The 25486-nt window shown below is 42.4% G+C and overlaps 1 protein-coding gene across 5 annotated transcripts in view; it reads right to left on the bottom strand.

The window, feature by feature from the left end:
- The window catches only part of LRBA (LPS responsive beige-like anchor protein), a 730178-nt gene extending 707211 nt beyond the window's left edge, over positions 1–22967 (bottom strand). For 2 of the 5 annotated variants that reach the window (XM_062199506.1, XM_062199510.1), the window contains exons 1-2: positions 22030–22530; positions 21261–21703 (exon numbers count right to left, since the gene is read on the bottom strand). In XM_062199506.1, coding sequence (XP_062055490.1) covers positions 21261–21479 — 219 coding nt within the window. In that variant the 5' untranslated portion in view covers positions 21480–21703; positions 22030–22530. Of the gene's footprint in view, positions 1–21260; positions 21704–22029; positions 22531–22886 lie in introns of those variants that run through there. The other 3 variants (XM_062199509.1, XM_062199508.1, XM_062199507.1) reach the window with 3 other exon arrangements.
- Between the last annotated feature and the right edge of the window lie 2519 nt (positions 22968–25486).

Below are 25486 nucleotides of genomic sequence, written 5' to 3'. Positions count from 1 at the left end.
GCCTATGTGTAGTGCCAGCATCCCAAAGGTCACCAGTTCAAGTCCCAGCTGCTCCACTTCCAACCCAGCTCTCTGCTAAGGCCTGGAAAAGCAGTAGAAAATGGCCCAAGTCCTTGGGCCCCTGCACCCACATGGGAGATGCTGAGGAAGCTCCAGGATCCTGGCTTTGGATCAGCGCATCCAACTGGGGAGTGAACCAGCAGAGGAAGACCTCTCTCATTCTCTCTCTCTTTCTCTGCCACTCCTTCTCTCTCTGTATAACTCTTTCAAATAAATAAATAAATCTTTTTTAAAAAGAAATTTAAAACTCTACATAATTTAATAAATATATTTTACAAGGAGAAATGAGAGATCCAAGAATGACAGTTAATAATCCAAATGATTTTCCTACCCCAATTCCTAAACCAACATTTTCCAGTATACTAAATAAATTAAAACTTTAACTATAAATATTTTAAATGTATAAAAATACATTTTTTTACAGTCACACAGGTAAATTTATTATGTACAATGTGGAACTGAACTGAGTTAGTAGTGCTTTCAGGTAATCAGAATCTGAAAAGTACACTTTTTTAAAAAAAGACTTGTTTATTTGAAAGTCAAAGTTATAGAGAGAGGGTGAGACAGAGATACTCCGTCTGCTGGTTCACTCCCTAGATGGCCTCAATGGCCACGGCTAGGCCAGGCTGAAGCCAGGAGTTTCTTCCAAGTCTCCCATGTGTGTGAAGGGACCCAAACACCTGGGCCATCCTCTGTTGCTTTCCCAGGCCTTTAGCAGGGAGCTGGATCACAAGTGAACCAGCCAGGACACGAACAGGTGCCCATAATGGATGTCAGCGTTGTAGGTAGCAGCTTTACCTACTAAGTACAACACTGGCCCCTAAAAAATACACTTCAAAAGAAACTAAGACCAAATTCAATGTAAGATAAAAGATATTAAGGAAAATATTCCATTATTCCAAATTTACTTCAGAAGTAATTATAAGCACAATGAGGAGAAACCCAAACCTGTAATTTTTTAACTAACTAGGAAATAAAATGCAGCTCTGAAAGACGTTCCAAAATCATAGAGTTCATACTAAGAAAAACAAAATACCATCGACACGATTTATAAAACTGACAGACTCTGAAGACTAGTATTTGTTTTACATACTCACAACCTCCACACAAATTAGATCATCTTTTGGTTGATTATATATTATTATCATTGCCTAACACAGACCAATAGTAACATAAGGGTACTGGCTTTGCAATCTTTAACTTTTTATTTAATTTTTTTCAAGATTTATTGATTTATTAGGAAGAGTTACAGAGAGAGAGGGATGGTGAGAGATCTTCCATCAGCTACTCACTCACCAGATGGCTGCAACAACCAGTGCTGAGCAAAGCCAAAGCCAGGAGCCAGAAGCTTCATCTGGGTCTCCCATGTGGGTAGCAAGGTTCCAAACAATTGAGTCATCCTCTGCTGCTCTTCCCAGGCCATGAGCAGGGAACTGGATGGGAAGTGGAGCAACTAAGATATGAACTGGCTCCCAAATGGGATGCTGTTGTAGCAGGTGGCAGTTGTACCAGCTGTGCCCAAATCAGCCCCTTTACTTAATTTTGTTAAGCATACAATGCTTGGGTTAGAAACTAGTAGTTCTTGGGGCCAGCACTGTGGCCTACTGGGTTAAGCACTGCCTACAATGTTGACATCCCATATGGATGCCGGTTCAAGTCCCAGCTGTTCCACCCCCAATCCAGCTCCCTAATGGCCTGGGAAAGAAGCAGAATATGGTCCAAGTCCCTTGTCCCCTATACCCATGTGGGTGCCCCAGATGAAGCTCCTAGCTCCTGACTCCTGGCTTCAGCCTGGCCCAGCCCTGGCTGTTTGGGGAGTGAACCAGCAGATAGAAGATTCTCTCTCTCTCTATCTCTCTCTCTCTCTTCCCCCCCTTCTCTCTGCAACTCTGCCTTTCAGATAAAATAAACAAATCGTTACAATAAAATAAAATAGTTCTCAAACTTTAGTTGAAATTCTATCAATATACTAATCAGCCTTTTAACACCAATTTGTAGCTGTAAATTAAAGCTGAGAAAAATTCTTTGCAAAGGAGTGTTTTCTAAATAACTAAACTTTATTTACACATGTAATGCAGTAAAAATTTTTCCTTGTGTTACATAACCTGAGACACTATTCATGACTGAGACCAACCTTACAATGCACAGGGAGCTGAGTTCCTGTAAGCCTGGTCAGTGCTGGACCTCTAGCTTAACCAGCAGAGGACACTAAATTGGAGCCTGAAGCGGAATGTGGGCAGAGCTGGTAAAAATCAGTGATAGAATTAAAATAAGAGGGAGAGGATGAGTTGTACAGCAACTGTTTCTAAGCCAATCAATGAGAGTCACCAGTCATATTAATTTTTTTCACTCTGGTTGGGGAAGCAAACATACCTGGAAAATAAAATAGAGACCTACCCACCTTAGGGTTACTGAAAAGGAAGATTTTACAGGCCTTATCACTTGAGCTAGAATGCCAAGGATGCCTCCAATTCCAAAGAATAGAACATACATTCCAAGAAAAGGAAGAAACAAAACTAGGGGAGGACAGGGAATGACAATTCTCTGGTGCCTTTGGCAGAGGGAGAGAAAGAGAATCTTGGTGGAAATTTCCACCTTCTTATAAAGGACAGGAAAAATAAAAGGCTGTAGCGATCAACTAACAATATACCCCGTGGGGCCAGAGAGCAGAGAAGCTAACTGAAAACATGCTCATTAGAATCCACATTTGACTTGCCTGAGGCAAAATTATTTTTTAAATTTTGTTTCATAGCAAGTCTTCATGTCTTCAAATTTAAAAAGGAAGAATTTTCCTCATTCATAACCAATTAATTTGCATTTCCAGGTGGAAATAACTTAAATTACACAACAGCTTCAACGATTAGAAGCGCTCAGATCTGCAATGACTGTGATTTGCAATTAAGAATATTTTATCTCCAACTCCAATAATGATAAGAACTAAAACCAAAAACATACTAAATCTTTCTCAAAGCCCAAATTATAAGGTACTTGCAAAGTTCTGCTTATGTTTTAAGGGTATAATGAATTATTTACAGAATATGCATACAAATCTCTAACAGGAAGAAGGCACCAATTAACAAGTTCACTCATCCTACTGAAAACTATCCCTGTATCAAACACAAACTGTCATCTATTACCTTAAAGTAGACTACAAGACTTCTATCTCTAATGCACAAGAAAAAAAAAAAAAACAATAAAATTAAGCCTCATATATAAATCCATGCTTATATCACATAATTTTAAATCGTAAATCATTTCAGGAGACAAAAAAGATGCTACCACTCTCAAAATAGTGCAGCACACAATGGATCCTATTACTGAACACAAAACTATCACATCCAGAATACCAGGGACACTATCTCAATTTCACATAAACTTTAGCAGCAGATGGTAAGTTCCTAGAAAACCTTCCCTCGGTATAACAATTCCAGGGAACAAATTTGTAGAGTCAAAGGAAACCACATAATATCCTTTGTTAAATGGCATAAGAATAAATGAAAGAATACTGATAAAACTTGAGCTGGCTGATGAGGATATAAATGTTCTTTTAAGCTTTTGTGTATGTCTGAAATGTGTCATGGCTTTTTTTTTTTCCCCTTTTAACAAAGTATGATCAGGGCTAGTGCTGTGGCATAGAAGGTTAAGCTCGGCCTGCAGTGCCAGCATCCCATATGGGATTCCAGTCTAGCTCCCCATTAATACACCTAGGAATGCAGCAGAAGATGGCCCAAGTACTGGAGCCCCTGAACTCATGTGGGAAGCCCAGCTACAGCCACTGCAACCATTTGGGGAGTGAACCAGCAGATGGAAGATGGAAGATGGAAGATACCTCTCTCTCTCTTTCTCTTTCTCTCCTTCCCTCCTTCCCTCCCTCCCTAACCTTCTTTCTCTGTATTTCTGCCTTTCAAATAAATAATCTTTTTTAAAAAATTAAAGTATAATTGACAGTAAATCAAATGAGCCTAGAAAAGTTATTTTTATTAGTCATTTATAAAGGGGGGAGGAAAAGGTAATCTGCATTAACTATTAGGTATTTTAAGATACAAAAACTCTATGAGACAGAATCAGCCCTATTTTACATAAAAGAAAATTGAGAATAGCAAAGGTAAATTTTCTTGCTGAAGATGATACAGGAACTGAATTGATATTCACAACCAAAGAAAAGAAGAAGAGAAGGGTCAGTGCTACGGTATGGTAGGTTAGCATCCCACATGGTGTCCGGTTCAAGTCCCAGCTGCTCCACTTTCAATCCAGCTCCCTGCAAATGCACCTGGGGAAGCAGCAGAAGATGACCCAAATGCCTGGGCCCCTGCACCCACATGGGAGACCTGGAAGAAGCTCCTGGCTCCTGGCTTCAGCCTGGCCCAGCCCTCTCTGTTGTGACCATTTGAGGAGTGAACCAGCAGATGGAAGATATCTCTCTCTCTATGTGTCTGTCTCTCTTTTCAAATAAATAAATAAAGCTTCAAAAAATAAGAAGAAAAAAAAAGAGAACAGGAAGAAAAAAAGAAGGAAGGCAACAGAATGGTACAGGAGGGGCAAATGTGTAGCCTAGTGGTTAAGACACTCACTCCCACTGGCAGACCCATGTTGGATTCCAGGCTCCAGCTCCTGATTCCAGCTTAATTTAGACTTCTAATCATGGAGGAACCTCCTGGCTGCAGCCTGGCATGGCCCTACCCATTGCAGTTAAAAACTGAGACGGTAAAACTTTGTTGTTTCTCAGGCTCCTTCCAGTTCTAAAATGCAAATAGCTAAACTTTAGTCACATGACAGCTAGTTAAGAGAAAGGAGGAGGAAATTCAAGAAGCAGAAAAGGAAAGGAGAGCCATTTCAAGGAATACACCTAGAGAGGAGACATTACAGATGACTTTTAGTTAATTGACTAAACTCATGCTCTAAAGAGGACAAAACAGTATTACCAACAAATATTTGTAAGTTTTAATTACTTATGAGTTAGCAGAGAATGTCACTTGAACCACCGAAGTAGTTAAATGTGATTTCAAACTTAATTTCAAACTATTCCAACTTAAAAATTTTATGCCTTAAAATAAGCAGCTCAAGATGAGTAACAGTTTAAGATATCTACCTGGTCAAATTAAATAACTATTTTGTTAATCCATCTTGAGTATGTCAAAAGCTATTAGATATTATAGGAAAACAAATGATGAAACATCACTACAAACTTACTAGAATGAGTAAAATTTGAAACAGTGACAGTATCAAGTGGTAGTAAGGATGGAAAATAATTAAATTCTCATTATTAGTAAAAATGCAACATGCTACAGTAAATTGGGAAAACAGTTTGAAAACTTCTTATAAAGTTAAACATATGTTTAACATACAAGCCAGCAACAACACTCCTAGGCATTTACCTAGGTACACTCTTAGGTATTTTCCCAGGAGGTAAGAAAATACAAAGATTAATATGCAAATATTTTGGGCAGCTTTATCCATAATGACCAACAGAAAACACCTGGTAAATAGATAAACCAAAAAAAAAAAGGAAACGAAAAGAAAAAAGAAACAAGCTACTAATATATACCACAACGTGAGATGCAGCATGCTAAGCATAAGAAGCTAGTTACTAGGGGCTACCTGCTGTATGACTGCACTTTGACATTCTAAGAAAAAAAAAAAAGACACAGAAACTAGACAGTGGTTATCAGGGGTGAGGAATCAGGAGGAGAGGACAGGCAACAAAGAAAAATGAAACTTTTGGGAGGACAGAAATACCCCACATCTCAATTGTGATGATGGTTATATGACAATACATACCAAACTGTACATCTAGAAAGGGTGAATTTTATTCTGTGTAAATTATACCTAAACAAATCTAACTTTTAAAAATATGATAGGGATGGGCGTTATAGCACAGCAGGTTAAGCCACCACTTGGGATACCCACATTCCATACTGCAGTGCCTCCAATCCAGTTTCCTGCTAACGCACCTGGAAGGCAATAGATGATAGTCCAAATGCTTCAGTCCCTACCACCCAAGTTCTTAGCTCCTGGCTGTAGCCTGATCCAGCCTCAGCTAACGAACAGGTAGAAGCTCACTCTCTGTCACTCTACCTTTCAAATAAATAAGTATTTTAAGAAAATAAATAAGATGACAAAGGTAAAAGTCTCTGCCTCAAACTCGTAGTCTAATGGGAGAAACATAAAATAATTACAGAACTGGTAGAGGTAGGCATTCAACCTAGCAGTTATGATGCCCACATCCCACAGTGGAGTGTCTGGGTTCAACACCCCTTTCCAGCCCAACTCCAGCTTCCCAGGAACCTGCACTAAATTCCTGGCTCCTGGCTTCAGCCTGGCCCAACTCTGTCTATTCTGGCCATCTGGGACATGAGCCACCAGGTGGAAGATATTTTTCTCTTTCATTCTCACCCTGCCTTTCAAGCAAATAAATAAATAAATACATCTTTTTGGAAAAAAAAAAAAAAGGTATGACATGGGGCCAACACTGTGACATAGTAGGGTAAGCCTTCTCCTGCAGCATTGGCATCCCATATGGATGCTGGTTTGCACCCAGCTGTTTCACTTCCCATCCAACTCCCTGCTAATGGCCTGGGAAAGCAGTGGAAGACAGCCCAAGTGCTTGGGCCCCTGCACCCACGTGGGAGACCCAGAACTCCTGGCTTCAGCCTGGCCCAGCCCTGGTCATTGTGGCTATTTAGGGAGTGAACTAGCAGATGGAAGACCTCTCTCTCTCTGTCTCTACCTCTCTCTGTAACTCTGCCTTTCAAATAAATAAAAATAAATCTTAAAAGAAAGGAAGTATAATTATCAGTATAGAATGAATGGCAGAAGAAAAACAATTTTAAAGGTCTTATAATAATCCTAGGAAGAAAGCAGGCATGTGGCATAGTGGTTAAGTTGCCACTTGATATACCCACATCTCATGTAAGAATACCTGGGTTCAGGGACCATCTCTGTTCCCAGTTCCAGCTTCCTACAATGCAGTAGGTGATGGCTCAAATAACTGAGTCCCTGCCACCCACATGGGAGACCTGGATTGAGTTCCTGGATCCTAGGTTTGGCCTGACCCAAGCCCAGCCATTGTGGGTATTTGGAGAGTGAACTAGCAGATGAGAACTCTGTGTCTTTTTCTCTGCCTCTCAAATAAAAAAATAAAAGTAAACTGCATCTCTAAAGAAACAAAATACACACACTTTAGTTCTATTTTTGTTTTTTTCTATTTTAGTTCTATTTTTTATTCTGTGACCTAAAGACTCGCTACCAGTTGGTACTTACCAATTCATCTCAAGTATTACTGTGTGTTTTAGCAGCCTGGGGTCAGTGACATGAAATCCACTGGGGCAGGTGCCTGACGCAGCAGTGAAGGCACTGCTGGGGATGCCTACATCCCATATCAGAGTACCTGTATTTAAGTGCCACCTCAACTCCTGATCCCAGCTTACTCTAATGCACACCTCAGGGAGAAGCAGGTGATGATGGCTCAAGTTATTCTACAAGCCCAATATCCCTTATATTTAAAAGATGATAAAACCATCTACTTCACAGGGGTTACTATGAAGATTAAGAGAGAATCTATTCAAAACACAGCACATTCATTCATCCAGCACCTACTCCATGTCAGGCACAGTTCTAGGCACTGGCAATAAAGTAGCGAGGAAAGTCCCTACTTTCGTGTAGCTGATGTTCTAATATAAGGAAACACATAATAAAATATCTGCCAAGCTAAATACTATGAAAAATAGAGGAGAAAATAAGAGGCAAAGAGTGACAAGGAAGGGACAGGCAGTCAGCCAAGAAGTTAAAACACTGCTTAAGATGTCCGAATCCCACATTGGAGAACCCAGGATTAACTCTCAGCTCTGACTCCTAGATCAAGCTTCTTCTAAAGCAGATCCTAGGAGTCAGCAGTGATGAGTCAACTAGTTGGGGCCCTGCCACCCCTGTGAGAGACTCAGATATGAGTTCCCAGCTCCCAGATTCAGCCTCAGCCCTACACTGGCCATGGCGGGCATCTGGGAACTGAACCACCAGATGGGAGCTCTTCCTCTTTCTCTTTGCTTCTCAAGTAAGTAAATACATACATACATACATACATACATACATACAAAACTGAAGCCTAAACAAGGAAATCTAAAGAACAAAATTCAGTGGGCAAACTAAGGCGCAGAGCGTGGTGGGGAGGAGGTGAAAACATGCTCAGCGTAAGAGTCCAGAAAAAAAGAAAGTCCCCTCCTCTCTGGTCTGGGGAGAAAATCCACTACCTAGGTAGTCAAAAATAAAAAATAAAAATGAAAATTTAGTTTCAAGAGATTCTGTGATGCAAGAGAAGGGAACACAGTGAAGCAAATCCCAACTCCCACAAGAGTATACTTTAAACCCAAGCCTCAAACTAAACCCACAAATAAAAATCCATACAATATAACCTCACATTTTTCACATTAACAAAATTATGAACAAACATCCAGAACAGAACAAATCTTTCAGAAACAGAGTCCAAACACAAAGGAATATAAAAATGATCAGATACACAACATAAAAGTGTTATTGTGTTTAAGGCAATAAAAGAGATATCAAAAGTATGACTAAGGAAAAGAAACCATAAAAATGTGAATATGAAAAAAATTCAACAGAAGTTCTAGATATAAAAATTGTAAGATTTAGGGGCCAGCATTGTGGCACAGTGTGTTAAATTGCTATCTGCAAACATTAAAAGAAAATTATTAAGAGCCATCCCATATGAGAGCCAGTTGGAGTCCTGGCTGCTCCACTTCCAATCTAGTTCCCTGCTAATGTTCCAGGAAAGCAGAAAAGACGGCCTGAGTGTTTGGACCCCTGCCACTCATATGGAAGACCCGGATGGAACTCTGGGTTCCTGACTTTGGCCAGGCCCAGCCCCACCACTGTTCCCATTTGGGGAATGAACCAGTGGCTATAAGGACAGAAAATTCGCTCTCACTCTCTCTCTCACTTTCCCTCTCTTTCTCTCCCTCTCTCTCTCTCTGTAACTCTTTCACATAAATAAATAAATCTTTTAAGAAAGAAAGAATTAAAAGGAGCTGATGGTGATAACAATAATGTTATAGTGCCCTTATAGAATTGTTTTAATGTTTGCTTCACTTTAGACAATAATGAATCTTTTTAAAACGGTGCCTATTTTGTTTCTAAAATTATAATTTAATTTGAAATTAACAATATTACTATCAAGATTCTTGAGCTTTATATATTAACATTAAACCAACACTTTTTTAAAATGCTATTTAGTTTAAATGTGTTATATATATATATATATTATATGTATGCACATTTTATAACCTGTGAAATAATGACCACTTTTATTCAAGCCAAAGGGTGTTTTCAGTCTGATGGTCAAGACCCTGATTAGGATGCCTGCATTCCAGATAGGAGTGCCTGGCCGCACGGCTGGAGCTGGGCTGATCCAAAGCCAGGAGCCAGGAGCTTCTTCCAAGTCTTCCTCGTGGGTGCAGGGACCCAAGCACTTGGGCCACCTTCCACTGCTTTCCCAGGCCATTAGCAGGGAGCTGGATCAGAAGAGAAGAAGCCGAGACTTGATCCAGTGCCAGCGCTGCAGGCGGAGGCTCAGCCCACTGTGCCGCAGCACCGGTCCCTAATTTTTAATATTTTTAATTTTTCATTCAATTACTTACTTGAAAGGCAGAGAGTGAAGAGAGATCTACCCCCCACTGGTTTAGTCCCCACAAGCCCACAACACATGAGACTGGGCCAGGCAAATGTCACCTCAGTTTCCCAAGGGGATAGCAGGAACCCAAGTACATGAGCTATCACCTGCTGCTTCCCAGGGTACACGTTAGCAGGAAGCTGGGTCAGAAGCAGAGCCCAAATCCAAACCCAGGGACTCCAACATGGAATGTGGGTCTCCCAAGTGGTGACTTAGCTATTGCATTAAATGTCCTCCCAAATTGCTTTTACGTCACCATAAATCAACATGCAGATGGGTTCCTGAGTATGCACTCCATCAGCTAAGAGTTAATAAAAAAAATACTAAAGGAAAAGGAAAAAAAACTACTTTAAGAGCAGGTTATAAAAGACTATTTTTTTTTTAAGATTTATTTGAAAGTCAGGTTACAGAGAGAGGGAGATCTTCCATCTGCTGGTTTACTCCCCGGATGGCCCCAGCCAGGGGTGGGCCAGGCCGAAGCCAGGCACTTCTTCAAGGTCTCAGGCGTGGGTGTCAGAGGCCCAGCCACTTGGACCATCTTCCACTGCTTTTCCTATGCCATTAGCAGGGAGCTGGGTTAGAGATGAAGCAGCCAGGACACAAAAGGGTCTCCATATAGGATGCCAGCATTGCAATCAGCAGCTGTACCTGCTACGCCACAACACAGGCACCGAAAGCGACTATTTTGAAAATAAAAAAATTGTTCTCACAGCTAAAAAACGAACACTGATATAACTTAAAATTATATGATCAAAAACTCGGGCTGCCTACAGATATCTTCCTAAGAAAATAGAAAATATTTAAAGAAAAGTGCATTAAGGTTTTAAGCAACGTATCTTTTGCAGTAAAGAATGGTAACTAGGCTTTCTAATAGTTGTTGTAATGTATTTAATGAAAAGATTAAAACACTTCCACTTAATTTAACTTTTGAAGTGCCAAGTTTGTAGAAAGTTCTAGAGACATAAAGATAATTTTAAAACTTTATTGCTTATCTATATGTAATAAGACAAAAACATATTGGGGACATTTTATTTCAAACATGGAAATATTATTAAAAACAGTCAAGAATATACTGTGAAAAGAAATACTGGATAAAAATTAAACATACCAGATTAGCTCAACTAGGTCAATACGAGAAACAAAAGTTTAGTTAGTGGGCCAGGCATTTGGCACAGCAGTTAAGATGCTGCCTGAGATACCCCATCCCATATCACAGTGCCCGGGTTCAAGTCACAGCTCCACTCCTTACTCCAACTTCTTGCTAACGCAGAACATTGGAGGCAACAGTGAAGGCTCAGTTAGTTGGATCTCTGCTATACATGAAAGACCCAGACTGCATTCCATACTCCAGGCTTGAGTCTGACTGGTTCCAGCCAGCGCAAGCATTTGTGGAGTGACCCAGCAAATGGGAGATCTGTTTGACAATTTGACTGGTGTGTTTTCTCTCCCTCTCCCTCTCCCTCTCTCTCTCCCTCCCTCTTTCTCTCCTCTCTCTCTAACACACTGTAGATCAAAAAGGAAAAAAAAAAAAGTTCACTACGGGGTACAGCATTTGGCCTAAGTAGTTAAGATGTTGGTTAAGATGCCTGTATCCCATATTGAAATGCCAGGGTTTGATTACTGAATCTGGCTCCTGACTGCTTTCTTGCTAACGTGCACCCTGTGAGGCAGTGGTAATGGCTCAAATAGTTGAGTTCCTGGCTCCTAGCTTGATCCCAGTCCAGTCTCACCTGCTGTGGGCATTTGGGGAATAAATCTGTATATGGGAGCATTTGATTTCACTATCAAATAAATTTTAAATGTGTATATTATAAGGTTTTTGTCCACAGTTCCTGGATCATAACACTCTCCCCAAAGCAGGATATAGAAACCAGAATTTCCAGGGTGAGCATTGTGGTGCAACAAGGTAAACCACAGGCTGGGAAGTTTGCATCCCATATTGGAGTGCTAGGATACAATCTAGCTTCTGCTTCCAATCCAGCTTCCTGTTAAAGTGCCTGGACAGCAGATAATGGCCCAGGTACTTGAGTTCTTGCCACCCACAGGGGAGACCCCAGAGTCCCCAGCTCCTGGCTTCAGCATGGCCCATCCCTGGCTGTTGGGGGCACTTGGGGAGTGCACCAGCAGATGGAAGAGGACTCTGTCTCTCCCTCCCTCCCTGTCACTCTGCCTTTCAAAACTTTTTCAAATAAATAAACTTTTTGAAACCAGAATTTCCTTTACAAAAGCATATTATAGGAACTGCTGTGTTCTTGTCTTAGAGCAGCTGACTAAAAAATTCTCTGACCTACCTTGTCTGAAAATAATTGAGACCTCCATTTCAGGAGCCCTGCCCCATAGCCACGAGGAAGGAATACTGAAAAATTAGACAGGCCTTGCTGGGTTTCCCCACCCAGCCAATTAACATTAGACTGTACCCTTTTTTGTTCCATTGCATCTCAACACAGTTGTCCATAATTTAATCAAGCCTATGCAATGGAGTCTCCCAAAGAATAGAGTTCAGAGAGATCCAGGTAGCTGAACAAGTGGCGACTCCTAGGGCGGTATGCTTGAAGAGGTGAGGTATGAGGATTCCTGCCCCCTCCTCCATACCTCCCTCTTATATCTCTTCATCTGTATCCTCTTTAATATCCTTTCAAATAAACCAGTAAGGGTGTTTTCCTAAGTTCTGTGAGACACTCAAGCAAATTAATTAAACCTGAGTGGGGAGCTGTAAAACTCTCAACTTTACTGTAGCTGGCTGGTCAGAGCACAGGTAACACAATCTGTGACTTGCAATTGGCATCAAATCAAATGGAAACAAGACTGTGTACCTGCAGGGGTCTAAATTATCAATTCTATCACCTCTAGGAAACCGTAAGGCTTTTCAAAGTTTCACCAATTCACCCAACTTTCTTTTAATTAGCATTAACCTTATTTTTTTACAAGATTTATTTCTTCATTTGAAAGTCAGAGTTACACAGACAGAGAAGGAGAGGCAGAGAGAGAGAGAGAGGTCTTCCATCCACTGGCCCACTCCCCAACTGGCTGCAACGGCCGGAACTGCGCAGATACAAAGCCAGGAGCCAGGAGCTTCTTCTGGGTCTCCCACACTGGCTCAGGGGCCCAAGGACCTGGACCATCTTCTACTGCTCTCCCAGGCCATAGCAGAGAGCCAGATGGGAAGTGAAGCAGCCGGGACTCAAACCAGCACCCACATGGGATGCCAGCACTGCAGGAAGCGGCTTTACCCGCTTCACCACAGTGCCAGCCCCTATCATTAATCTTAATAAACAATTACCTACTCATGATCTACAGAAATATTCACACTCTTTGAATCACTTCTCTCCTATAAATTCAATGTACAAATATTCCTACAAAAGCATCTTAATAGCAAAAAAAAAAATGTTCACTCAAAAACTGCTAAAAGAAATGAGGACGTAAACAATGGAGAGACAGTCCATGCTCATGGACTGGAAGACTGAATATTCTCCAAAGTGATTTATAGATTCAATGCCTCTCTATCAAAATCACAGCTTGCTTTAAAAAAAAAAAATTGACAATCTGAATATTAAAAGTCATATGAGGCTGGCGCCGTGGCTCAAAAGGCTAATCCTCCGCCTTGCGGTGCCGGCACACCGGGTTCTAGTCCCGGTCGGGGTGCTGGATTCTGTCCCAGTTGCCCCTTTTCCAGGCCAGCTCTCTGCTGTGGCCAGGGAGTACAGTGGAGGATGGCCCAAGTGCTTGGACCCTGCACCCCACGGGAGACCAGGAGAAGCACCTGGCTCCTGCCATCGGATCAGCGCGGTGCGCCGGCCGCAGCACGCCAGCCGCAGCACGCCAGCCGCAGCGGCCATTGGAGGGTGAACCAACGGCAAAGGGAGACCTTTCTCTCTGTCTCTCTCTCTCACTGTGCACTCTGCCTGTCAAAAAAAAAAAAAAAAAAAAAGTCATATAAAATGCAAAGGACTCAGAATAACCATAACCATCTTGAAAAAGATCCAAGGGTATACATTCCCTACTTCAAAACTTACTACAAATACACAGTAATTAATAGTTTGGACCATGTTGAGAACAGATATATGGATCAATGGAAAACAATTAAGAGTCCAGATAAATCCTCACACTTACAGTCAACTGATATTTTCAATTTTTAAGACTTTATTTTTTTTTCTTAGTTTTTATTTATTTATTCATTTGAAAGGTAAAGTGACAGAGAGCAAAAGACAGAAAGAAAGATCTTCTACCAGCTGATTCACTCCCCAAAAGCCCACAACAGCCAGGGCTGGACCAGGCCTAACCCAGAAGCAGGAACTCTACCCAAGTCTAATAAGTGGGTGGCAAAAATTCAAAATACTTGTGCCATCATCTGCTGCCTTCCAGGTACATTAACAGGAATCTGGATCAAAAACAGAGATGGGTCTCAATCCCGGGTGTTCTGATAGAAGATGCTGTGATCCCAAGTGATAGCTTAACCCACTGCACCACAACACCTGTCTTAGCAACTGCTTTTTGACAAAGGTCCCAAAGCAATTCAATGGAGGAAAGAATAGCCTCCCAACAAATGGCACTAGGACAATCAGGAAGCCACATACAAAAAAGATGAATTTAAACCCTTCTCTTAGCCTCATTTCATACCACACAAAAAATAACTCAAAATGGCCTAAACTATAAAGTGCCTTCAACACAGGATGTAAAGATTCTAAAATTAGACTGTGGTAATGGTTGTAAAACCCTGTGAATTTCCTTAAAATAACTGAATGGCATACATACAATGAATGAATTTCATCGTATGTAAAGTATAACTCATTAGAGCTGTTTTAAAATTGTTACCTCTAAAAGATGACAATAGCCACAAAAGAAATTCTATTGTCAGAACTATACACTCTATTGCAGAACTAACAAGGCTAATAATGAGACATCAGAAACCTAAGTAAATAAATAAGATAATGCTGGGATACAACAACTGCAACCATATAAAATTACAGATATTACAATAAAAGTAAATAGCTATAGTAGCATTTAACATGCCATGCATCATTCTAAGAATTTTATAAGTAGAAGGGGTCTTCAAAAAGTTCATGGAGTGGCCAGCACCGCGGCTCACTAGGCTAATTCTCCACCTGCGGCGCTGGCACCCCAGGTTCTAGTCCTGGTTGGGGCACCGGATTCTGTCCCGGTCACTCGTCTTCCAGTCCAGCTCTCTGCTGTGGCCCGGAGTGCAGTGGAGGATGGCCCAAGCGCTTGGGCCCTGCACCCCATGGGAGACCAGGAGAACCTGGCTCCTGCCTTCGGATCAGCGCGGTGCACCAGCCACAGCGGCCATTGGAGGGTGAAAAAAAAAATTCACGGAAAATGCATGTTATAAAAAAGAACATGCATGGATTTCAAAAATCTTTTGCACCAAAATACTTAAAAAAAAAAAAAAAGACTGATTGATTTGAAAGGCAGAATTAGAAAGAGAAGACATACAGAGAGAGAGAAAAATCCTCTATCTGCTGGTTCACTCCCCAAATGACAGCAATGGTTGGATCTGGGCCAATCTAAAGCCAGGAGCCAGGGGCTACTTCTGGGCCTCCCATGTGGGTGCAGGGGCCTAAGCACTTGAGGTATCCTCCACTGCTTTTCCAAGCACATTAGAAGGGAACTGGATCCAAAGTAAAGAAGCCAGGACTCAAAAGGACACCCACAAGGGGTGTCACCTTCATGAGCACCCACTTTATCCTCTCTGCTAAAATGTTGGCCCCCAAAAATACTTTTACATAAATATATTATTTAAGAGTCAAAGAAACAGGAGGAGAGAAAGTTCACATCTGCTGGCTCACTCCCTAAATGCCCACAACAGCCAGGGCCAGGCAGGCAGAAGCCAGGAACTCAATTCAGGTTTCCCACATAGTGGCAGGGATCCACTTTGAACCATCACCTGCTGCCTCCCGGGGTTTTTTGTGAGCAGGCAACTGGAATCAGTGCAGAGTCAGGACTCAAATCTAAAGAGGGATGTGGTGGTGTCTTAATCCATATCTTCACCACTACTCCAACTGCCTATCCCTAAACTTATCTTTTCATTCTATTTTTCCACAATGTCCCCTCATACTTATTTTAATCCTGCTATAACTAATCCATAAAGAGATTTTAAAACTAGCTCAAGGTGAAAACAGGATGCTACAATAATGGATGACTTCTTTTCTTTTCATCTTTACACAAAGAGCTTTAACATTACTCTTCTATTTACATACTTAAAACACAAGAGAATGGGATGGGCATGTGGTACAGCAGTTAAGATACCTGTGTCCCATACTGGACTGTCTAGATTGGAAACTCAATTTTGTTCCTGACTCCAGCTTGACACTGAGAGGCTGCAGTGATGGTTCAAGTAACTGGGTTCTTATCACTGAGATGGGAGATGTGAATTGAGTCTAGACCCGGCCACAGACTGCTGCAGGCCACAGTGAGCCAGCAAATGGGAGCATTCTGTCTCTCCCTTTCTCTCACTCTCTCTCTCTCACTTTCTCTCAAGTTCTCTCTCCTGCTTTCCTCTCAAATAAATACGTATATAAACCTGTGCATGTGTTTTTGTATATATATTTGATATGAATAAAATAGTGGGTATCATTGGTTGCCTCGCTATTATCCATTCACCCTTTCAATTTCTTAGCCAGATTTTTTTGAGTATCCACCCCTCCACATATAGCCCACATACTTCAGAGAAAACTTACTCCATTCCTAGGTATAGCAGTTGGTCCTGACTTGCTTAAGGGGGTCAGCACACATTTCAGTGGTGACAGCCTCTTGATGTAGTGGTCCAGTCAAGACTCTTGTTTAGAATATTAACACAGAAGTGTTGTCACTACCAAGGGATATGAACAAGAATATCTGTGGCCCCAGATACCACGGGAAGCCACCCTACAATCACGAGGGGAATTGCAACAGATTGAAACTGATATCATATGAAGCAAAACAGAAAGAAGTTGGGCCTTTAATATTACTGTAGAACTGCAAGTCATACCCTACCTTCAGATACATGAACCTATAAATCCTTTTAACTGTGCTCAAAGTAGTTCAAGTTTTCTATTATTTATAACATAATTACAAATTGATATCAAGGAAGTTCATTAACAAGCATGTTTCTAGATTGGATTACTCTTAATCTTTATATTTATGATGGAAGATTTTAAAGAAGAAATAATTCTAGATCTGCACATCAGAACAAAAACATGTTGAATAATTACCTTTCTAATAAAAGGTTCATATAACACTTTGAAAGGTAACCACCTATGATTTTATATGGATCACATTTTTTATCTGACATTTTAAAAGATTATTTTCTGAAATCTAGATTTAATTTTTTTATTTGAAAGGCAGAGTGACAGCTTTCATCTGCTGGTTCACTCGCCAAATGACTGAAATAGTCAGGGCTAGGCTAGGCTAAAGCCTGGCACCAAGAATTACAACTGGGTCTTCCATGTGGGCAACAAGAACTCAGGTACCTAAGCCATCATCCACTGCCTCTCAGGCACATTAGCAGGAAGCTGGATCATAAGCACAGAGAGCCAGGACTCAAACCAGACACTCTGATATGGGATGCAGGCACCCTAAGAGATGACTTAACCTGCTGCACAATACCCTCCCCTAGATTTAAAATTCTTCCTGAAAAATCAAAATATATGACATCAATGGGCCTACATTACTGCAAGACAACAATCAGCTGGAACAGAATAGCAACTGCCCCTTTAGGATCACCAAGTATACTCTGTACACAGTCAATACAAAGACTTAGCATGCTCTGCTCCTGCAAGTGTTCAGAGTTTGCACCATTAATATTTGGCAGGATATATGTCAAATGCCACTTAACAGGTAACAAAAAATTATAATCTACCTATTAAGTTTTAGCCTTCTAATTAACAGCACATAGTAACTTCCTGAACAAGAAGGTGGGCATTTGGTACAATTGTCAAAATGACATTTGGGAAACCTGCACCTCATATCAGAGTGCCTGGATTCAAGTCCTAGCTCAGCTCCTGACTCCAACTTCCTGATTATGTGCACCTTGTAAGGCAATAAGAGGCTTAGTCCCTTCCACCCACGTGGGAGATCCAAATTGAGTTTCAGGTTCCTGGTCTCAGCCTGGCCCAACCTCAGCTACTAGAGGCATTTGGGTGAACCAGCAGATGCGAGATCTAATTGTTTATCTCTGTATCTCTGCCTTTCAAATATACATGTGTTTTTAAAAATCATAACATTTTACCTGTCAGCAGTCCATGAGAAACACTATTCTTGAATTAAATAGCACTGAACACCTTTAAATACGTGATGGAAGCCTTAAGCATAGCACTTCCTGAAAACAAGCCAATATATTGATTCTTCCAGGTCTAAAATTTGACAATTACTTTAACATACAGACGAAGGCAAAAGAACAGTTTGAAATTTCAGCACGAAAAATGTAAAAGTTGGCCATAAGTTTGAAATACTTGAATACACTAGTGTACCATTAACGGAAATTTATCTGCAAAACAGATTGGTCAAGGACATTACAAGAGGGGTAGTAAATTTCAAAAGAATTTATAACACTGTAAGGTCAAGCCATATGAGCAAGCTAGGAGGCAGCATTTTATAAAGACTGAACTCTGGAGGAGTCATATGGCTCTACCACTTACTATCTGGACAACTCTGGAAGAGGAGAGGTTGTTTAATTTTAACAATACAAATCTTTAAAGTAGCTAATATTCAATCAGTAAAAAGTACTCAGTAATACATATATTTCTATTTAATAATATGCTTAAAAATAAGAAAAGCTATGGTAGATTCAGAGCTTATATTTACTAATGAAAAATCCATGGAGACAGGATAAAAGAGAATATGTGAGGGTTCAGTGACACTGATAATTACAAGGGTTTGTGTAAGTTGGATATTTTTCGTGGCTTATATTGCTATAATATTTCATCACATAGACATGTTACATATTCTTGTTTGCATCGTATTTTTCACAACTTTAGTAGTTTTAATCTAATTTGTACTACCTGTAAACAAGTTAACAATCAACTTGTGTAGCCACATATTGAATGAAAAAACTACATCAACTAACAACTTATTTTTACTTTTAAGGTCTTTTTTTAACCAACTTCTCGAACGCTATCTGAACATAAAAGAAAAAGAAACAAAAATCTACTGATGGAGGTTTCAACATTAATACTTAGTAGGACCAGTGAGTTTTGTGTCCTTAAGGAAAGCACTGCCTGAGCTACAAATATCTGCTTAGAAAGAAAAAAAGAAAAAAACACCACTCTGCATCAACGGAGGAGACAGTTATCTTCCTGAAAAGACTGCATTCTAATAATCATCACACTGAAGGTAATCTATGTGGCCTCTCCATGCCTCAGTTTACTCATCTGTAAAATGGACTGTACTGGGGTATGTAATCAAAGAGTTACTGAAAGAAGAATTAAATCACATATCCAAAACACCCAGCCCCTCTGACTAGCACCCAACAGATAGTAGTAACTTTTTTAAAATTATCAATTTATTAGTTAACACAACTTCCTTCTTTGAGTAAAATGAAAACTGAAGCTGACACATCTCAGTTGCAAGCATTTAGATGAAGCAGTACTAACAATCCTGAGATAGACTGATTTATCAGGTCAATGTTTCAGTTCCCAAGACTTTCCCTTCTAAAGCGTGCCAAGATGCCATACATCCAACGCAGGAGCACGGAAAGCACTGGAAGGGTCAACGGAGGGAGAGAAACTGCTGTCTAATCCTCTCAGCAACCTCCCCAGCTCTGCACAAGAGAATGATGGCGACCAGGACTTGTAACTGAACAGCCTTCTCTCTCCTTCCACACAGATACCTTTCTACTTGGTAAACATGACCCTGTGAAAGACTTAACCGACGACCTTAAAACCCCACCAGTCCCACGGTTCTAGGCAGCATATAAGCAAACTATTACTCTAGAATCTGGACTTTCTTTAATGAGGAAAATGCAAGTGACTCATGTTTGGTCATCCACCCCCACACACACATTCTAAAGAATAGAGGATTCTGAATCCTCCTGCCAAAGAATGCTGTACAAAAACAACTGATTATGGACTATACCACTACCATATATTTGTTTCTCATCCAAGGGACATGAGGTTTAGAAAAAAAATTTAAAAAAAGGAAAGTTCAACTCTATTTTGAGTTAAAGCAGTAGGTCAATTTACTATTCATCTCCTTGAGACTCTCAAATGAAAGTCACACATAGAAGAGCCCCAAAATGTTGATAACTGTTGAAGCTGGATGATGAATACCAGAGCTCATTACACTATTCCCTTTCTGCATAGTGCTTACAATTTCTGTAATGTTCAGATAAAGAAAGATGTGTATGTGTTGGTATTTACATAGAAACTCCCAACACAATAAACTGGTAGAGAAATAGCCAACTGTTCATACTCTGAAAGTATGCAATTTTCATGCAGCTACTTTCTCAGTCTAGAAGTTGTATTGCAGGTTACCAGGTAGCAGTAAAGGTCCAATGAAGGAAATAATTAACTGCCCTGGACTACAATAAGCCTAACCTTGAAAATATGGAGGCAAAGGGGAAAGGTGCTAAACGGCTATGACAATTATTGCCCATTTATATCAGGTCCCACCTGTTATATTTAACACAGGTAGCTGGGTGAAAGAGGGGGAAGAATTTTAAGGCCAATTTTCCTTTAGAGTCTTCAAACTGATGGGTAATGCAGGTTGGGATAAAGAAATCTAAAAAGTTTCCATTAAAAATGGTAAGCATTTTTAAGAACGGAATAGGGAAAAAGGAAAGTACTTCATATCCATCTTTTTAAAAATAATATCCATGGCTAACAGTAGTGTTGCAAACAACTTCCAATGACCAAATATTGCTTACTGCTGGACACAAATTTGCAAAAGACAAGATTATACTGAATCTGTCTCAATTCTTTTTTCAAGCTGACATTCAATTCTCACAAAATCACTTTAAATGTAATCCTAAATTCATTCCAAAGATTAACTTTCATCAGTTACATTTTAAAATGAACCTAATCAAAAATAAAAATAAATGCTAACTTTGCAGCAAATTAATCTTTCATCAGCACCCTGAACAAGAATTTTATGCTTAAAACTTCTTATGGAAAAACATAAGCTAGGCAGACTCAAAGACTTAAATGATCTCTCAAGTCCCAAAGAAGGTCACAAGATCTTACTTTAAATGTTAAAGAGAAATGCAGACTTAGACATACAAGCCTCCAAAGTACCGAGGACGCCCCTGGGACCCCTCCCCCACCCCCCAAATACTCCCACAGCAACATTTCTTCAGCACAAAAGGGATCTGTTCACGTTCACAAAACCTGGATCACCTAAGTTTGCATGTTTCCCTTTAAACTGAATAGGACGAGAAACTGTTTCATTTAGGTCAGTAGAATTTCTGTGTTCCTATCCATGGAAAATGCCAACATCAGCCTAAGAAAAGCACATGGCTTCAACTTCAACGTCTTGTTCTCTAACCCACTGAGAAAAGTATATGCTCATAAAATATTTAACTACTTACCAGGTTAAAGACAGTTTCTACAATATCCCTATTGGATACTTCTCCAACTTCGACCAGCCCCGTCAGCACGGCAAATTTCATTCTGATGCCCCTGATGGGGAGCCCAGGCTTCAGGGACAATGCAGCCCCTCCGGCGGAGGTTTCTTCTCTTCTCCCTCCACCTCCCCCGTCATCACCTGTTGGTGGCGGGGAAGGGACACGGCTGTCTTCACTAGCCATGGCCGGTTCGCGAGAAAGGACAACTCAGAGTCACCCTGGGACAGCAGTCGCTGCCCAAGTGGGAAGCACGAAACACGCAACGCCAAGACGGAAAGGGTCTCTCTTGCAACTTGTGGAGAAAACCCCAAAAGCAGTAGATGCGGAAAGTCCTTGGCGTCGCCCTCCTCCTCTTGGAGAATTATTTGTCCAATCTCTCTCCCCGAGGCTGACAACAACGCCAAACCCTATTGGAAGATTAAATATATGTTAAATAGGCTAGGTTTGGGTTTGGTGGGGGCAGGAGAGGGGAAATAGTTATTGTCCGTCAAATAAGTTACGAACGGCGTCCCCACAGGCAGCCCCCCCGAGCTCAGAGCTGGGTTCTGAGCGAAGGCGGGTCCGGGAGGCCCTGGAGCAGGTTCACTCCTCCCCCACACTCTCGCAGGTTCTAGGCGCAGGGCAACCTCTCTTCACAGGTGCACGCCGAAGAGAAACTGCCTCGGGGAAAACAGGGGTCGCAGGAACAGAGGGGACCCCCACGCCACCACAGAGGCAGAAAGTTTCTCCTCACCCGGATCCTCGGGACCCGTCCTTACCCCCCGGCCCGGGAGCAGCGAGACAGAGGTGGCGGCGAGATCCAGGGCAGGAAAAGGCGGGGGAAGGGGGCGGTGATTATTCTCAACGCTCGGCCCAGGGGGAGGACTGGAGCACCTCTCTCAGGCACCTGAGGTTCCACGGGGCCAGGAAGGGAGGTGTGTGTTGTGGCAGGGAGGGAGGAAGGCAGCCGGGGAGGCCCGGCGGCGAGGAGAGGAGGGAGGAGAGAGAGGTCAGTGCACCTGGTCGCAGCCTCCAAGTTTCCCTAGTCCGCTCCCCGGGAGTCCGCGGCTGCACAGAACTCCATGGCTTCCTCGCCCGCCCCCACCCCCTGCGATCCGCCTGTGCAAAAGCAGCCGCTGCAGGCGCTACGGATGCCACCCCGGAGGCTGCTGCGGGTGCTGAGGATGCTACTGCCACAGCTCGCCTCGCCACGGCTCGCGCGGCTGTCCCGGCGTCCACTGAAGCTGCTCCCCGCCGCCATGACAGCGCCGAGGGCTGCGGGGCGCGGCGTGCGCGTGCGCGAGCGCGCGAGGCGGTGGGGCGGGCGGGCGCAAAGGCGGAGGCCGCCGCCGTGGAGGGACGCGCGGGCGGCCTCACGGGGGGGGGCGGGGGGCGCTGAGCGCGCGCTTCCTGGAAAGACCGCTCGTGAGGGGGCGCCCCCGGCGGGCGCGCCGGTCAGGTAGCGCGGAGCGCGGCCCCGCCGGGAGAAATAGGAAAGGAGCGACCTTTCCTTCAGGGGCTCCCCTCGCTCCCCGCCACCCGGGAAGGTGCTCGCTTGCTTGGGCAAGCGCTGAGGCGCCGCTGCTGACGCGCCTGCTGTTGTTAAGTTACCGTACGGTCTCCGGGCGCGGAGGGAGCCCGCCCCTACGTTGCCAAGGTGTCTTCTCGGCCTTGGACAAGGACACCTGAGGGACCTGGACGAGCCCGTGAGGTGGCGGCGCCCGAGGAGCGAGGCTGCCGTCCCTGTCTGAGGGGAGCGCAGAGTCCCCACCCCCGCCCGCCTTCAGCTGCTGCCGGCCCGCCGACTCGGAGAGAGATGTCCACTGGGATGCCCGGGCAGCTGCTGCCGATCGGCGGGCGGGCGGGCGGGCGAGCGGAGCGGGGGAGGCCGCGTCGCCGAGGAATAGGAAGGATTCCGGGCTTGGCAGCTGCCGCCCCACCAGACCTCTCCCACATTCTGAGGAGGGGAAGATTCCGGAGACAGCTGCTCCCAGCCGCGTGGAGGCGGGGTTGACTGCGCTGTCGATCCTCCGAGGGGTTTTTTCCTTTCGTGATTTTCCAGTGTGAAAGGCAGATCAGGCTGAAAGATAAATTATAATAGGGCACAGAGCATCGGGCTCTTGAGAGAGCATGCTCTCTTCGATCCCCGCTATTAACGGTAAAGAATTCTTTCTGGTGCGTTAGTGAAACACAACGGAAGGTGGTTTTTCACCTTTGAGGTCACCGGGTCATAATTTTTTAAATGACTCCTAGCCCCCTAAAATGAAAGTGAAGCCAAAAGTGGCGTCAAACAAAAGGAATTGCTCCGGAGGATTCGGAAGAAAAAAAAAGACATAGGTTGGTTTGAGAGGTGAAATAAGTTTCCTGGGGAAAGGGTTATTAGAGGTGGCCTTGAAAAGTAGACAATTTTAACCATCACATGGACATCTGCCAGCAGAAAGGCAGGGTCAAAAGAGATTCACGAAGCCAGGGTGTCCGTCTTCAGAAAAGTCTTACCTCATGTAGTTGCAAATATTTGTTAAAGATTTGTTTGCCGTAAGTGGGTTTAGATAAAACTCCAAGGTGAGGCAGGCATTTTTCTGATGATCTGAATTGCAATTCAAGGGTGAAAGGCAACATCAAAGGGCAGGCATGTGACTCAGCAGATTGAGACACTGCATCCCATATCCGAGTCCTGGTCCTGCTCTCTGGTCCAGCATCCTGCTAATGTGCATCCTGGGAGGCAGCAAATGATGGCTACCTGTCTCCCACCTGGAAGACCTGGATTGAATTCTGGGCTGCTGACTTCAGCCTGGCCCAGCCCTCACTGTGGTAGGACACCGGGGGAGCAGACCAGCAGCACTTGGATGCTGCCTCTCTCTGTGTCTGTCTCTCAAATTTGAAAAAACTTTTAAAAAGTAATAATAAAGTTTAAATGTTAAAAATCATAGAGTGCTTCAGAGTCAAATATCTGCCCATCAAATATGAAGCTCTTTCAGGGCACAGAATACACATTGGAGGTATTCAATACATGTTATTTGTATTGATTTAAAACTCCAAAGTTGTTTGCTTTAATATTTCTGGCCGGAAACCCTTTGTCTGAGTTTACATAGCTACTACCAGGTAGAGAGAGGGAAATCTTGGTATAAATGGGTATTTTAACATGGAAGGCAGTTTTACCATGTGTTTATCTTTGTTAATATCAATGGAAGTTTTCTAGTTGAAACCCTTTATATGAACTATCAACAGGACTGCCTTACCTGTATCATACACCAAAAAAGGGTGAAGGGGGAGAAAAATATTTAACTCCTATAAAGCCAGGTTCAAATTTTCCTATCACCATCCAATTTGTATCTCTCTGACACCAAAATTTTGGCAGAATTAAAGACCAAAGCTTTTCATAATTTTACTTGTAATTCACATTTGTCTATGTTCATTTTATTTGAAAGGCAAAGACATAAAGATTTTCTATCTGGTGGTTCACTCCCCAAATATCTGCAACAGCCAGGGCAGGACCACGCTTAAGCCAGGAACCTGGAACTCCATTCCAGTCTCCCACAAGAGTGACAGAGACCCAAGTGGGTCATCACCTGCTGCCTTCCAGGGTACACATCAGCAGGAAACCAGAACTGGAAGCAGAGCCCAGACTTGAATCCAGGGATACACCTGTTGTACCAAACACCTGCCCCAATTTTCCTTGTCAGCATTCATTGGAGTCATAGAAGAAAAGAAAAGAAAAAAACAAATAGTGGATTGAGAACAAGGAAGCCTGCATAACTTGGAGGAACTCAAGCAAAAAGAATGTAATTTCATGCTGAAATCAAGATTATTGATCTACAAACCCTTACCTATATACAAAGAAAAGACACTTTGGAGCACAAAGACGGAATGGAATTTTCTTTCTGCTCCATATCAGAAAACACAAAATGCACCCAATTGTAACTTCTTAGAATTTTGCTAGGGTATAGATTAAATAATAACTCGGGAAAAACACCTATGTGATTTGCTATGTATCTGGGTGCATATCCTTGGATTTACAGTTTTCCGGTTATTTAGTACAGCTTGTGATATTTTAAACTGCAGATTCATGTCCCTAGCTTGCAGCTTCCTCGTGAAAAAGTCAAACACTGATGTAAGTATTCATTAAATCATACTAACATTAAGGAAAACTTCAAATGTTAGTAGCCCTTAGAAGTGACATTTTCATTGGTCTTTTGACTCTGAGAACAATT

The sequence above is a fragment of the Lepus europaeus genome, chromosome 8, assembly GCF_033115175.1.
Source record: "Lepus europaeus isolate LE1 chromosome 8, mLepTim1.pri, whole genome shotgun sequence".
Taxonomy (NCBI): Eukaryota; Metazoa; Chordata; class Mammalia; order Lagomorpha; family Leporidae; genus Lepus; species Lepus europaeus.
The sequence above is the reverse complement of the archived record's forward strand: the minus strand, read 5'-3'. Positions and strand labels throughout refer to the sequence as shown.